General features: G+C 44.1%; 1 protein-coding gene across 2 annotated transcripts in view; it reads left to right on the plus strand.

Moving 5' to 3' along the window:
• The first annotated feature begins 4422 nt into the window (after positions 1-4422).
• Positions 4423-16825, plus strand: part of LOC111154440 (synaptotagmin like 2) — a 66532-nt gene continuing 54129 nt past the window's right edge. For both annotated transcript variants that reach the window (XM_022514039.1, XM_022514040.1), the window contains exon 1: positions 4423-4523. In XM_022514039.1, the coding sequence (XP_022369747.1) occupies positions 4423-4523 (101 nt within the window). The remainder of the gene's footprint in view (positions 4524-16825) is intronic.

A 16825-nucleotide genomic window follows, 5' to 3' on the forward strand; every position in this document is an offset into this window, starting at 1 on the left:
CGTAAGCAGAGAATGAAGGTCCATAGTCAGAAGAATTTTGTTCTGCTTCCCAGTTTGAGGAATCTGTGGATGGGAGAATTAAAGGACAGGTCAGCACTGGGGTGGATTAAACTGACAAAGCTCCTGGCAAGGGGCGCTTGGGTGGCTCAGTCAGCTAAGCATCTGCTTTGGCTCAGGTCATGATGTCAGGATCCTGGGATGGAGCCCCAGGTCAGACTCCCTGCTTAGCATGGAGTCTGCTTTTCCTTCTGCACCTTCCCAGCTTGTGTGCACTCTCTCTCTCTCTCTCTGTCTCACTCTCATTCTCTCAAATAAATAAAATCTTAAAAAAAAAAAAAAAAAGGGCGCCTGGGTGTCTCAGTGGGTTAAGCCTCTGCCTTCGGCTCAGGTCATGATCCCAGTGTTCTGGGATCGAGTCCCACGTTGGGCTCTCTGCTCAGCAGGGAACCTGCTCCCCCCCGCACCCCATCTGTCTCTCTGCCTACTTGTGATCTCTCTGTCTGTCAAATAAATAAATAAATAAAATCTTAAAAAAAAAAAAAAGCTACTGGCAAATACCAGCCCTACCACACAAGGGTAGTGGCTGACACTTCGCTGAGCCCTACTCTCCTCATTTGAAAAACACAGATCATAAAATGCTTGCCTTACATCTCTCAGAGGATCCCATGAAATGATGTTAAGTGCCAGGCATGTAGGACATACCCAGTAAATATTTACTTCCTTCTCTTTTTTCCTGTCTTTCCTTAATGCTGCTCCATCTCAGAGTAAAAGCTGGAAATCGTACAGCACTAATGTAAGGCCTAATATAGGATGATCTACTTCTTTCTGACCTGCTCTCTCCTATCCTCTTCCTGGCACACTCTGCTGTCCCAGCCCTGACTTCTGTGATACTCTTCAAACACGCCAGACCTGCTTCGACCTCTGGACCCCCGATAGCAGTGTGGCTTGTTTCCTCACCTCTGTCAAGTTTTTGTTTCAGTGTCATCTTCTCAACAAGACCAACCCTAACCACTCTCTTTAAAACTCCCAACTCCCTCACTCCTTCCCTTCTATGCTCTGTTATATCACCTTCTGGCAAGTTATATAATTTAATTATTTAGGCGTTTTAAAATTATTATTTAACTTGATGTCTCCTCTGAGGGTCATGTAGGCTCCACAAAGACAGGACTTTTTCTCTGTCTTATGTATTGCTGTGTCTCCAGTGCTTCCAAAAGTGCCAGGCACATACTAAGCTCTCAGTAAATGTTTGCGGAATGAAATGCGTGATTAGCTTCCATGACAGAGAACATCCAGAGTATTGGGAACTGGGAAAGCAGCTGGTATTGAAGAGTCTTGACTGCCATCCAAGGGCTCTGCTGCTCTCTCTCACAATTAGGAGTCAGAGGTTTCAGCCCTTCCCTCCTTTCTCTGTAAAATGAAGACATTGCCCTTTGTCTCACTGATTTGGGGGAAAAACCTTTAACTCTTGGAAGCTCTTATGCAGAAGCACTGGTTAGCTTGCGGTTGTACATGAAGGTGTAGAAACCAGCATTTCCTCCTTCAGCAATGCTCCTAGTTACCACCGCTGGACAACCTGAGTTGTTTCTCTCCTTTTATCTCTTCCTGTCCTGCACTCGTTGACTTTAAAAACAGTCTCTCACTGAACCATATGTCATCATCCATGGTTCTCCAAAAGTGGCCTAAATTCAGGTCCTTGTTAGCCTCTGAGGTCTAAGGAAGTTACTATGCATCAAAGAAGCTATTCTGCAGGAAAGAATCGACAGCCATCCGCTGGTGAACTTGTGTACTTGGATGAGGTTCATTCATTGACTTACCTACTTCTTCACATTCAGAGACTCCCAGTCAAATGGGAGTGACTGAAGGAAGATAAATAATTACAGCGGTGGAGGTGGGTATATGGAGAAGAAAGTGTTTGTGTTAGTCAGGCTCCCACAACATAAGGATTATAGAACAATCCCAAACTTCAGTGGCTTCCAACAACAATTATTTATTTCTTCCCATAATCTCCAGGTCCGCTGGGGTGGCCTCACATACTCCGGGCGGCTCAGGTTCTGGTCTGACCTTACATCTCCTTTGCTGGGACTCAGACTGGAAAGGCAGGAGCTACCTGGGGCAGGCTCTTCTTGGGGCCAGTGGCAGGAGTATAAGCAGCCAAGCCAACCCACATGAGCCTATGCTTGTATCACATTTGTAGCATTCCATTGACCAAAGTCACAGGTCAGGCTCAACAATAGGAAGATAGGGATGAATAATCTGCCTACTCTCGTGGCATCATGGTTGTATGGCTATTTCAGGGAGGGAGTGAAGAGTTAGGAGGAATAAGTGAATCTACTTTTAATTCTAGCCGAGGTAGTTAAGGAAGGCTTCCTGGAGATGGTAACTTTCATCTTTGAAGGGTGAGTATTTTTCAAGATGAGCAAACAGGCACCGACTTATAGAAATGCATGTACATTTTAGTACATTCTTAATATTTGAGTAGTCAGTGTGAGCTACGTTCAGAGAGCCTCAGGAATATAAAACAAAGGTCATCAGAATACCTGTTTTTGAACTCTATACTTCATGGGGGAGATCGGAGAGAAATAGAACACAAAAGAGAAAAGGGAATGCCATGACCAAGTACACTCTTATTTGGGGGGATAGAACAAAAGTGTGAACTCAGAAAGGAAGCTAGAATATATTTTTAGTTGCTATTTTTGGTAGAGGATGCACGATACGTGCTGTTAGATTTTCATTATTTCACTTCATCTTTACAATCTGTGAGGGACCTCCTACTGGCAGGCAAGTGGGAATGAGAAAGCTGAGCCTCAGAGTGGGGGTCACTTGCTAACGTGACCAAGGGGATACTTCCCAGGGGTTCTATTTGGCCAAAGTGAGGAACTTATTCATAAAAAGGACTCAGTGGTACACGTACTGTTTTATTCTCAAATGAGACTGCCTAAAACTTACTGAATACTTGATTCTTAGTGTCTGTTGTCTGTGAAGCACTGTGTTTGTTAAAGGGCCCCCATCCTGGAGTAGGGGACCTCTGAAGCCCCAAACAGCTGTGAAATTCTGCATGTCACCTTCTCATTGTACATGGGTTTGAGTGGCCTCAAAGGAAATAAGATTCTTGCCCAAAGTCCTACTTAAAATCCTCACTTTGGTTGGGGGAGGTTGCCTCTTCCTTTCCCCCAGTTTGTCTACTTGTACCAGTAAGTGTTCTTCATCCTCAGAAATGAAGGGAGCAATCTTGGGGAGTTGCTCTAGATCCAGCAAGGGTGAGAGTTGGGACCAGGTGAAGAATAACAGTCTGCCCTTTGTGCACACTACCTTTACGTGATACTAGCTCATGACCTGTCATTACAGAGCCCAGATACGTTCCCGTGCAACATTCCTACTCACGGAGATGTGAGTGCTTGCGAATTTTTTTTTTTAAAGATTTTATTTATTTCTTTGACAGAGACAGATTAGAAGTAGGCAGAGAGGAAGGCAGAGAGAGGAGGAAGCAGGCTCCCTGCTGAGCAGAGAGCCTGACGCTGGACTCGATCCCAGGACCCTGAGATCATGACCTGAGCTGAAGGCAGAGGCTTTAACCCACTGAGCCACCCAGGCGCCCCGCAAATTTTTATTTCTAGTTTCTTACCCATGATCACTTGACAGCTGGAATCACGTCTTCCTGGTCTTACTGACATTGAGTGTGACTTTTTAGCCTAACATCCCATGATTTTGGAGAGCGAGAACCAGCTCCTTTTTACAGCCATTGCTTTCCTCAGTGAGTTGTCAAACATCAACAGGCATTTTGTGTGCTCTCCATCTTGGCGTTCTGGAATTGAGTAGAAGCGTGTTTCATGACCCGTTTGCTCAAGAAGCTGACCAAATCGGTTTCCTTGATCTCGGAGACCATCTCACTGGTCATCCTCTTTCCCCAGGCACCTTTTAAATCTTGTAAAAACGAGCAATGCTTACAGAACTGCCTCACACTGCCTCACACGTTCACTGTCTCCTGATTCCCCAGGTGTCACGAGATGCTCAGATGTTGCTGCCTCTCCTCGAGTTGATGACCTGCACGCAAGACGAATGAACTGAGTCTGATAATAAACTGAGTCTAAGACTGGTCCAGAGTGGGAGTGTGAGTAGGAATGCCACTGTGGGAACAAGTGACCTGGCTGGTAAGGAATGCAACGTCCTTCTGAGAGCCTCCTCTCCACGTCGTCCCACAGACCACCGCTTCCTCACTGGAAAGGGTGCGGAGGACTTTGCAATTAGGCACCTAAAACTTTGGCAGAGCCAACATAAGACTTTTGCTGCAGAACTGAACAAGACATTACTTCATTTAATTTTTTTTTTTTGCATCTTCTAATCATTGAGCAACAGGCATAGTTGTTTTGCTTTGAGAACTGTAAGCCAGATTCATTGCTCTTCATTTTGTGTATGATTTTCAAAATGATTGACTTGAGCTTCCTGACAGAGGAGGAGCAAGAAGCCATCATGAAGGTGCTGCAGCGGGATGCTGCCCTGAAGAGAGTTGAAGAGGAGAGAGTCAGGTAAGGGCCTGGGAGATCCCCTGGCATGGGGGAAGGAGGGACAGTCTGTCAGAAGATGGGACACATTCTCTTCTCAGCCACAAGTGGAAATTCTGACTTGGAGCTTGAACTTACAGGTTTTAGGTTTTAGGTTACTCCCTGGATGGGACTTCTTTCCTTCTTAGTGTCTCTTAATTAATCCCTTAGGACTCCTGCCAGAAATGGTCTTTTTTTTTTTTTTAAAGATTTTATTTATTTATTTGACAGACAGAGATCACAAGTAGGCAGAGAGGCAGGCAGAGAGAGAGGGGGAAGCAGGCTCCCTGCTGAGCAGAGAGCCCGATGTGGGGCTTGATCCCAGGACCCTGGGATCGTGACCCGAGCTGAAGGCAGAGGCTTAACCCACTGAGCCACCCAGGTGCCCCCTGCCAGAAATAGTCTTAAACGAAACCCCTGTAATTTATTAAATACTGAATTAAAAATGAAGTCTATACAAACACATACATACATCTACATACATATATTTGAATGTGTGTGTATTTATATCTACCTTTTAAAAAACTGAATCATGAGGTAAATTGAAAATATTTTTTAAGATTTTATTTATTTACAGACAGAGATCACAAGTAGGCAGAGAGGCAGGCGGGGGGGGGGGGAAGCAGGCTCCCCGCTGAGCAAAAAAGCCCAATATGGGGCTCGATCCCAGGACCCTGAGATCATGACCTGAGCCAAAGGCAGAGGCTTTAACCCACTGAGCCACCCAGGTGCCGCTGAAAAATTTTTTTAATTCCTAAGATTTTTAAAAGAAAATAAATCGGGAAGTAGCTCACATTTCTGCATACTTTGAGAAATGTTTGAATTGGTTTCAACAGCAATTGAAATTGGCTCTGACTGAGCCACTCTTTCATCTGTGTCTCACAAGAAGGAGTGGCAGCTTCGACATGTGCTTGCTGAGAGGAGCCCACATGTTCCATGTCAACATTCCCTCCACTTTCCACTCACCCACAGGGTTGGTAGAAAGAGAGTGAGAGCAGGATGCCAAAGAAGTGGGCTTGAGCCCAGGCCCTGCCATCTGTTACCTGTGTAACCTCGGGCTTTGAAGACCTTGAAAGGCTTCTGGAATGTGAGTTGGTGTATTAACTGCATAATCCCCATCCCAGGAGTTATCTGAAAGGAGCATAAGCCATGTTCCTATTTCCTGGGACACAGGACCATGAGTAATGGATCTATTGGCACCATTTCCCATATTTTGACCCTAATCAAACATGCTGAAATTCACTCTAAGCCCTTCAGAGCATCTATTTATGGCTACTAATAATAGCTCATGAGACAGTGCTTAACAAACTAATGATTCACAAATGGCAGCAATGAACAGATTGCAAAGGGCATTTTTCTGATTTCAAACACACTTGTGCAGTTGGTAGGGGCTCAGGGTGGGATATAATTATGCCCCCTTGATGTGTGAGGAAGTTGACTTTGAGACAGGTCAGGTGACTTGCTCAAGCTCATACAACCCATAGGTGTCAGGATTGAGAGTCACATTCTGGTCTTCAGGTCCTCATGCACTAACTCTACCACTTTTTTCTGAGAAAACAGTATCAGACTGGCCATCCTGGCACCTGGCCATGGAGAACAGGGCGGCTACTTGGTATGAGGTAGGACGCTGAGCTGTGATGGTGACAGGTGCTGGAGAGCCTGAGAATGGGACTCTTTACTAGTCATGCACCTCCCTACAAGCTGCCTGTAGTCCTCTATGCACCGGGATATGGGGTGGGGGGGCTGCTCTCCATTCTTAGCAAGTAGGGTGTCTTGAGTATTTTTATCCATGAGGAGCAAAATTTACCCTAATCCTCCCTCAGAGCCTTTTAGTAACACTGATCCTTTACCCAAATACAGTTTATAAAGCCCTTTCATGAATGATGTCCTACGTTTCCTTACAACCATGCTGAGAGTTGGTGAGGCAGGACTGTTACACCCATTTTAAAAAATATGGAGTGAGGACAACACAGAGACAATACTAGCTGATTCTTAAAGCATGGTGGGAATTCCTTTATCCTCTCAGGAGATAAGACAGGGAGACTTGGAAAGAAAGTGGTGGAGCAAAGATGACCCTGGGTCCCTCTTCCTACGTCAGGATGTGGGGACTGTAACTACTGGGTTGCTGAATTCCTTCGATTCCTCCACTGATCAGTTGTCATGTGTGGTCTGCAATTCTGTGTCCTCTGTTGAGCTGGGTTAGGAAGAGAGCTTTGTCCTCCCCCTCTTTTAAATGCACTTGGCCCTTGGGACTGCAGGCTACTGAGTCTTCCCTGGAGTTGTGTGTTTGAATGGAGGTGTTTTACAGGCATCTGCGTGGCTGATAGAAAAATCCTCCAGAAATGTCAAATTCTGGCTGGAACTGGGCTTTGTAAGGGGTGTAAGCCTATAGCCTCTGGTACCAGCTGTCAGCAGCTCCAGTGACAGGGAGTCCCTTAGTCAAAGCAGTGGGTTTGCAGACTCCCTTTCTGTTCGCTCTTTCTCAGGGTGCCCCAGCAGCTGCTGCTGCTGCCCTTTTTTTTTTTTTTTTTAAGATTTTTTATTTATTTATTTGAGAGAGAGTGAGAGAGCATGAGAGCGGGGCGGACTCGATCCTGGGACTCCAGGATCATGACCTGAGCTGAAGGCGGTCGCTTAACCAACTGAGCCACCCAGGCGCCCCGCAGCTGATGCTTCTGTAAACTGATAGTGAGAAGTCTTGGGGTGGCAAAAAAATCAAGTGTGAGTCAAGCCCCGTGTACTACCACCACACTGGGGAAGTTTTTAGTTAGGCATCAAGCACCTGATGTAGACTCAGCTACAGATAGGTTTAGGACTCTGGTCCTGGGGAGGAGTGATGGTGCATGGTGGATGGGGAATGGGGCAGCCAATGAGCGTGAAGCCCGTAGGGGGTGGACACAAAGAGATGCAGCCCGTGGCCTGGCCTGCTTCACATAAAGAGAATGGCGCTCTGACCCCTCTTTGATTTAGGACTGAAGGGACTTGTTGTTATGGGTCTGAGGCTTTCTGCCCTATGCTGGTGGAAATAGATCTCTGGTTTTTGAAAATGCTGTTCTGTAGGCTTTTGCTTGCAGCCCCCTTTGCCAGCCTCTGGCTGGTTGTCTTTGACTGTTGGGTTAGCTTTCCCTATAGCCTGACAGCTCTGGAAAGATTTTTTGGTCCCTATCAGTCATTTTACAGACGAAGAAGAAGGTAAAGCCCAGAGAGGGAAAGTGACTAGCCCGGGGCCAAACAGATAATCCCTGCCAGAGCCGTGGTAAGACCAAGCTCTCAGTCCGGTGCTATTCCCTCCACCCCATGCTGCTGTTATTGCCCTTTGCAGTTTGGGAAGCTGCAAGCTGTCTTTGTTAATCATTTGTTAATTGTGAAGCACTGTCTAGGAGGTATTATTAGTAGCGGTAATCAGACACTCCAGAGTGCTTGAAGTGAATCTCAGTGGGTTCACAAAGCATCATGTTCAGTTAGGGTCAAAATCATTGGTATTCTTTCTTCACAAGACTAGGGAAGAAGTCCCCTGCTTAACCTTGGAGTCAAAAGTGACATGAGTTTGAATCCTCTCCTCACCACTGATCAATTGTGGTTCACTGGACAAGTTACTTAACCTCTCTGAGCCTTAACCCAGAGACTGAGAATGACCGTTAACACCAAACCCAAAGGATTAGAGTGAGGATTAAGTAAGATAATTCTTAATCTTAGCACGTAAGAAGTGATAGACATATTTCCATTCCCTTATTCCCCACTTCACCTCTGCTTTTAAAAAAGGGCAGAATTCTATGCTTGATAATCTGACTCCTTAGGAGGAAATTACTCCCCAAACTCTCCATTATTTAATGTAGTGAAGTTTAATCGAGCATCTACTAAGTACAGGGAACTTCTCTGGACAGTGATATGAAGAGAATTCTATGGTAATTAAAATACGGTCCCTGCCCTCAAGAAAACTGACCTTTATCAATAAATTATTTATTATCAATAAATTATTTATTATATATTTATATATAGTATATAAATATTATCAATAAATTATTTATTATCAATAAATTGATAATCCACCTAATGGATTATCAATTGCACATTTAAAATCTCAGCTTTGTTTCCCTAACATGATTTTACAGTTTCCCAATACTTCTCCCTAGCTGGTGTGTGGTTTTAGAAACACAAATCATAATTCTGATATTGGCTTAAGCAAAACATCATTAGAAAGGCAAACCTGCCACTATAAATCAGACTGATCTTTCGAATGCTAATTTTTTATGGACTGTGGAGTATGATTCTCCAGCAACTCTGAGAGGATCTCACTAATGCAGTGAAGCACTATTGCCCACTAAGACCAGGTGCTGCCTCCCAGTGCTTTTCGGTCCGGCTCTAGGTGAGATTTCATGTTCACGCTGAAATCTGTTTGCCTTTCCTGACATATCAAGGGCTTCCAGTTGTTCACAACCATGCTCATCTGAAACATTGTGCAGATGACTTCATCTCTGTGTTACCTCCAGTCTGATTTCATGAATGAGAAAGAGGAGTGTCACCCAGGGGAAGTAAACGTTCAGTTCCCAAATCACTCTACCTATTTGTGGTAGAACATGGACTCAACCCAAGGGAACAGCCCCTGTGGTGTCTCAAGAGGCAGCTAGAAGATACCCGTCCCAGGTCACGGCCGCCCTGCAGCTGTGTTTCCCGCTGCGTCTCTGGGCACAGTCTTTACCATGCGTGGATATTCAGCTCGCTCCCTAACTGCTGGAGACATTCCACAGACCAGCAGTGAGGCAGACATCAGGATAGATTCTTTCTCTCTTCCTACCGCCTCTTCTTTTTAAGAAACACCATTCTGCATACACATATGTAATTTTAGTCTTTTATGGTTTGAAAATGAGACACTCTAAAGGTGGTGTTTCCTGTGCTTGACGTCATACTGTCAGCAGGATATCCCAGCACCACGCCTCCCACCCCCGTGCACACAGAGCCACATCGCCAGGACGGGCATTCTTGCCATAGATAGCATCTCAATCGTGACCACATCTTATGATTCTTAGCTGTTCCCCTAAGACCTAGTTTTTTATTTTTATTTTTTTCCTAAGTAAAGGCAGTTGGCATTGAAGAACTGCTTCCCAGGACCTCTGGGGTGTTTTCTGTCAAAGCCAAGAGTAGAGGAACCAATATTTGTCAAGAAACCATATTGTATACAGAGCTCCACATACATTTGCCCCTTTCAGCTACATAGCAGTAGTAGCTGAACCTGCTTAACACTGAGGAAGTGAGGTAGAAGAGGTTAAGCTCCCCGCATGATTGAAGCCTTGTGCCTCACACTGCAAAGCCTGTGCTTTCCATCTGCTGTGCTGCCTCTCAGCAGGTGGTAGGGATTTACGATGTGTCCACAACACAAGGGACACATGTGTCCTCCCATCTTCCACTGTGAGGAACATTTGCAATTTATTTCATTCTCACATGTGTTGGTTTTCAGATTCTCTTTCAAAGGTTAATTCCTTTGTAGAGTTAAGGGTGATGGTCATCTTAGACACCAACATCATGTTTGGCTCACTCAGGATGGAGTAGCAGATACAGCCTTGACCAGGAGCCTGCATGGCTTTTGGTCCTGGCTCTGTGTGACTTTGGGCAAACCTCCTAACTTCTTTGGCCCCGGAATACTTTCAAATCACACAGTATAACCATCTAGTCTAGAATATACTGAGGGGTTAAAAAAAAAAAAAAAGGCTGGGGAATGGGCCAGTTAGCCTCTCTGGACAGTCTGCTGGTTCTTATCTAGTTGACTAGATGACATCAAACAGGTAGGCCTTTGCCAAATCATGATGCGTAGCTGAAAGCTGGGGTGTGTTGTATAAATAAAAAGGGGGAAAAGAGGATAGACTAAGGGAAAACTGTTGAGGCCAGCCTGGAGGGTGTCCCTGCTTTTCTGGCTTTCCTCTGGAAGTGCTCACACCCTCTCTCTCTGCAACACCGGAATTGAGACAGGCATTGGGCTGTCTAAAATGTTGAATTTTTTATGCACAATTCTGAGAATATGGCTGGTATTAGTGGGGATTAATGAACTGTGAACTATGAACTATAAAGGGGATTAATGAACTAATGAACAAATGAACAGATATGGCCTTTAGCATAAGGAGGAGACAAGATGGCTGTCTTTTACAATTGACCAAATTCTTTGTATGTGATGGTGAAATTGTAGGTATTAAATGAGATGATGCATGTTAGGTTACTTGCATGGGGCTAGTACAAAACATGCTTTGTGTGTATTAGCCAAAAGAATGGGGGGCCAGTCCTGCCTGGAGGGCCAGCAGGACCCTGTCCTGTCTGGGACGAGGGCTCTTCCTCTAGCTTCACTTAAGCCCACCAGCCTGTGGGTGTTAAGTGGACCTCTTCTCCAGCCTCAGCTCTCTCCTATGCTCCATGTGCCTATGTGCATAGGATAGTAAGGGATGAAAACTGGGATCTTAAGAAACATCTTTTTCTCACTTCAACTAAATGATATAAGAATTAGAGAATCAAATGTCATTTTTTATTGGTACAATTAGAGTTGATGAAAAACGAGACATCAACCCAGGCTGATGGAGAAGATTGTAAGAGCACCATCTAGATGGTGGGATTTTTTTTTTTTTTAATGATCTTATATCTTTATAAAACCTGGGTTTTATTTTTTTTTTTAAATTTTATTTATTTATTTGACAGAGAGAGATCACAAGTAGACAGAGAGGCAGGCAGGCAGAGAGAGAGAGAGGGAAGCAGGCTCCCTGCCGAGCAGAGAGCCCGATGCGGGACTCGATCCCAGGACCCTGGGATCATGACCTGAGCTGAAGGCAGCGGCTTAACCCACTGAGCCACCCAGGCGCCCCAAAACCTGGGTTTTAATGTCATACATATATATTCATCTATGAAATATTCCAAATGACTAAGATCAAAAAAGAAATTGATTAAACCTAACAGGGATTATCATGTGAGGAAAGACATAAATGGCACTTAGTGAATTGGAGTAGTTTCTTATTCTTTTGCCACTTCAGTGATAAGACAGAAACCCCTCCTAATTCCATACTGTAATGGCTCCCAGCCTTCCAAGGGACTGCGTGTTTCGGCGGGCCTGTCTCAGCCAGCGTGTGCTCACGGTGCACACAATCAGGGCTTCCAGACAGTTGTTTGGGCAGGAGCAGGTCCAGAGTAGCACACAGGCACCTACAAAATGCCTCTCAGCCAAACACCAAAAATAAGTAAATAAACAGCCTCCTGAAGAGGAATCGAGAGCTGTTAGGTTAGGAAGGTTTGTGGTCTCTTTCAACAAGATGATGGCTGATGCCCGATTTCATGTTTGTTCCTATTCTGCCGAGAGTGAGGTGCCCTGCCTCGTCAGGAGAAGTCACTGCCTTCGTGATGGGTATGGTTCACTTAACCCCAGCGGTGGTAGGATCACTCTTATCTCTTGCCTGACTCAGACTTGGGTGGCCATGGAACATTTATGTGTTCTTTAATTTACCCACTTGCCAAACAATTGTTGGGTATCAGCTCTGCGCCAGGCTTGGTGCTGGGTGCTGGCCTGACAAAGGTGATTAAGACGTAGTCCTCACCTTCAGGGAGTTTGCAGAGTTGACAGGTTAGTGGGTGAGACAGATGTGCAAATAGGTCATTGGAATATGATGTGGTCAGTGCTGGGAGTGCCTGGGGAAGGGCAAGCTGTTGCCCTGTGCCTTGGCATTCAGGGAAGGCTTCCCCCTGGCGGTGGCATACGAGCCAGATCTGAAGGATGAGGAGCAATGTGCTGCTCAGTGAAGTGAGGATAGAGATCCTGAGAGACTTCAGGATTTATTGGCTTCCTACCAAGATGGAGGCACTGCTAGGGGCTTTTAGGTAAACACCTCATTTAATCACCTCAGAAGTCCTGCCAAGTAGGTCATATTTTCCTGTCTTTACAAAGAACTGAAGCTTCAAGGGGTGCAGTAACCTGCCCAGGTAGCATATAGGAAGGGCCAGAACTAGGATTTGGACCTGTTTGGGAGAGTCTAAAGCTCATAGTCTTTCTGCCAGGCCTTTCTGCTTCTAATGTTTAGGGAGGTCAGAAAGAGCATTTTGGAGAATAGTAAGAAGTCTAGAGTACTGGCAAGTAGAGTCTGAGGGTTAGTGCTGGAAAATGAACCTGAAAACACAGCCTGAAGCCAGGCGGTCAGGGGCTTCATATGAAATGCATTCACTCCACAAGTACTAAATAAAATCCCACTATTTTCCAGAGACACCAACCAAAGATATATGCTGCTGGGGCTCGTTTTCTAATCAGGACACATGGGAAGGACTTCTCTCTTCTGGAATTGAACTCAAACTTGGTCCTTTGGTTGGAGAAGGCAAAAGCTCCATCAGCAGCCCATAGGGGATTGTTTGCCCCACGGAAATCCTTAGGCAATTAGAAACCATTAGAAATGTTTGGTAAGAACCAGGACCTCTCTGATGATTCAAAATCATGAAGTGATGACTCTCTTTGTCAGGATTTGGTGATGACATTGTGTGTCCAAGTGTTGTGATAGGGTGTGTTTGGAATGGAGTCACTTCTACCCAGGTAATTGGGAGAGGAGAGAACGTTCCAGCAGAGAATTGAACTCTGGGTAAAAAGACACTCCTCAGGCACACTTAGGAGAGAGGAAATGTACTTGCTAGAATCCCTCCTTTTGCCCCACTCCCAGGTGAGTCGGTGTGCAGTGCTCACATGCGGCCCTGATGTCACCTTGGTGTGGCCATAAAACATGTTCTCTGGCTAAGACACACAGATTTGCTACTTTAGGAAGGGTGCATATTAGCTTGAACGACAATCATGAAACCTTCTTGGATTTCATAGTTCAGTACCTTCCAAAAGTTCAAAGTCAGCTTAAGGCTTTTATACCCCTTTATTCTATGACTATGTTCTAGAGTTTGTGATTCTCATTTTATTGAGATGGATGGAGAGATGTGGAGTTTAAAAGACTTGTCAAGTAGAGGGCTGGCTGTGAAGATTGCAGAGTAGGAGGACCCTAAGCCTGCCTCTTCCCAAGGATACAAGTAGATAACACTCCTATCTGCATAAATAACCCAGAAAGTAACCTGAAGACTGGCAGAACAAATTCCACAACTAAACGGTGAAGAGGCCAGATCAAAGAAGGTAGAAAGGGCCAAAACCTGGTCTTAGAGTGAAGTGGACTGGGGCCATCTGCAGTACAGAGGGAGCTGGTGGCACAGAAGAGAGTGAAAAACAGACTTTCACACTAGAGAACCCACCAACTGGAGAATGAATCCCCATAATATTTGCCTTTGAAAGTGAGAGGAGCTGAATTTGTGAATTCTTAAAGCCAGTGGGACTTAAAGCCTGGAACTTTAGAAATCAGGGGCTTGGCTCGGGTGAGAGCATGGAGGGCATTAGGAAGCTGAGGCCCCAGCATTAAAGAAACAGCACACAAATAGCCCAAATATACAGCTAGAACCAGCAGTTTGAAAAACACCGAGGGAAGACAGGAGGGAGTGATTTGCTCATCTCAGAGTGGCTTGTGGCTCCAAGAGACAAGAATCGTGGAGCAACCCCTCCAGGAACAAAGGAGCTGGCAGGTGCCATTTACCTCTCCTGCTCCCCAGCATGAACAACAGCCACCTGCAGGAACCAGCCTGGCTCTGACACTTGTTTACCTAACTTGTTTACACCAAGACACACCACCCTGCGCTTTGGTGGAGCCTCCCTTTTCAGTCACACTTGCCCTGATTTCAGCACTGTGGGCCCCTCCCCAGGAAGACCAGTGCAAATCTTGCCAACATCACATCTCCCCACCCAGGCATTGTGTGGGACATCAGTTCCAGCTGCAGAGGGAGCAGGTCTCATTTTGCAAATGGACAACCACACACTTTGTTAAAATGTGCCCCGCTCCTGCTGGGGACCAAACACTGCCCATGATAGGCAAAGAGAGCCTCTGCAGACAACTGGACTAAAGGAAAAAGAGGTCAAGACTCGATAGCAGAGGATACCAACACACCTAGGAAATATTCCTTTTGCCAGGCCCTGGGGAACAGGACATGCACTGCAGGTCACTACAGGACCTCTTCTTCATGAGGCTATTATTATCAAGAGCAAGAGAAGTAGCTGACGTTTCTAACACAGAAACAGACACAGAAAATCAGTCAAAATGAAGCAGAGAGGTATTTCTCAAATGAAAGAGGAGGACCACACCAAGGCACATAGTAGTTAAAATGGCAAAAAATAGTTATTAAAAAATGAGTTAGAGCCTATTCTTCTCAAACTATTCCAAAAAATAGAAGAGGAAGGGAAATTTCTAAATGTATTCTTTGAGGCCAGTATCACCCTCTTATCAAAGCCAGATAAGAACACCACAAAAAGTGGTGCCCAGGAGGCTCAGTCTGTTAAGCAGCTGCATCTGCTCAGGTCATGATCTCAGGGTCCTGGGATTGAGCCCCACATTGGGCTGCCTGCTCAGTGGGGAGTCTGCTTCTCCCTCTGCCTCTGCCCCCTACTTTTTCTCTCTCTCTGTCTCTCAAATAAATAAAATCTTAAAAAAAAATAAGAACACCACAAAAAAGAGAACTACAGGCCAATATTTCTCATTAATATAGGTGCAAAAATCCCCAACAAAATAGTAACAAATGAAATGCAACAATACATTAAAAAATCATGCACCCATAATCAAATGGGATTTTTCCTGGGATGCAAGCATGGTTCACTATTCACAAAACAATAAACGTGATATGTCACACAAATAAGAGGAAAGGATAGAAACCATATAATTTCAATAGATGCAGGAAAAGCACTAGACAAAGTAAAACATCCATTCATGATAAAAACTTACTGTAATGTAGGTCTAGAGGGAACATACCTCAACATAATAAAGATCTTATATGAAAAACCCCCAGTCAACATCATACTCAATGGTGAAAACCTGAGAACTTTTCCCCTAAGGTCAGGAACAAGATAAGCATGTCCATTATCAGCATTTGTTATTTAACAGAATACTGGAAGTCCTAACCACAGCAATTAGACAACATAAAGGCATCCACATTGTTAAGGAGGAAGTAAAACTCTCACTATTTGCAAATGACATGATACTGTATATACGAAACTGCTCGAATTGATAAATGAATTCAGTAAAGTCACAGGATACTAAATCAATGTACAGAAATCTGTTGCTTTCCTATACACTAATGATGAAACAGCAGAAAAAGAAACTTAGAAAACAATCCCATTTACAATTAAACCCAAACCAATAAAATATCTAGGAATAAACTTAACCAAACAGGTGAAAGACCTGTACTCTGAAAATTATAAAACACTGGTGAAAGAAATTCAAGATAATTCAAAGAAATAGAAAGACATGCCGTGCTCATGCATTGGAAGAATAAAGATTGTTAAAATGTCTATACTGCTCAAAGCAATCTACATATTTAACATAATCCCTATCAAAATATAACAGCACTTTTCACAGAACTAGAACAAACAATCCTAAAATTTGTATGGAACCACAAACGACTACAACCAGCCAAAGCAGTCTTGGGGAAAAAACAAAAACAAAACAAAACAAAAAACAGAACTGGAGGTATAACAAATTCCAGATTTCAAGGTATATTACAAAGCAGTAATTATTAACCAGTATGATACTGTCATAAAAATAGACACGTAGATTAGTGGAATAGAACAGAAATCTAAAAACAAACCCATAGTTGTTTGGTCAATTAATCTTCAACAAAGGAGGAATGAATATCCAATGGGAAAAAGACTTTTCAGCAAATTGTGTTGTGAAAACTAGACAACCACGTGCAAAGTAATGAAACTGGACCACTTCTTACACCATACACAAAAATAAACTCAAGATGGATTAAAAGGTCTAAACGTGAGATGTGGAATCATAAAAATCCTTGAAGAGAACACAGGTGGTAAGATCTCTGATCCTGGCCATAGCAGCATTTTTCTAGGTATGTCTCCGGAGGCAAAAGAAATAAAAGCAAAAATAAACTGTTGGGACTACATTAAAAGAAAAAGAAAAAAGTTTCTGCACAGTGAAGGAAACAACGAAACTAAAAGGCAACCTATGAAATGAGAGAAGATATTTGCAAATGACATAAAGGGTTAGTATCCAAAATATATAAAGAACTGATACAACTCAACACCTCAGAAAACAAACAAACAAAAAAAATGGGCAGAAGACATGATTTAAATTTAAAAATGGGCAGAAGACATGAACAGACATTTCTCCAAAGAAGACATACAGAAGGGCATCAGACACATGAAAAGATGCTCAATATCATTCATCATCAAGGAAATGCAAATCAAA

The sequence above is a fragment of the Enhydra lutris genome, unplaced genomic scaffold (assembly GCF_002288905.1).
Source record: "Enhydra lutris kenyoni isolate GAN:26980312 unplaced genomic scaffold, ASM228890v2 scaffoldscaffold37, whole genome shotgun sequence".
Lineage (NCBI taxonomy): Eukaryota > Metazoa > Chordata > Mammalia > Carnivora > Mustelidae > Enhydra > Enhydra lutris.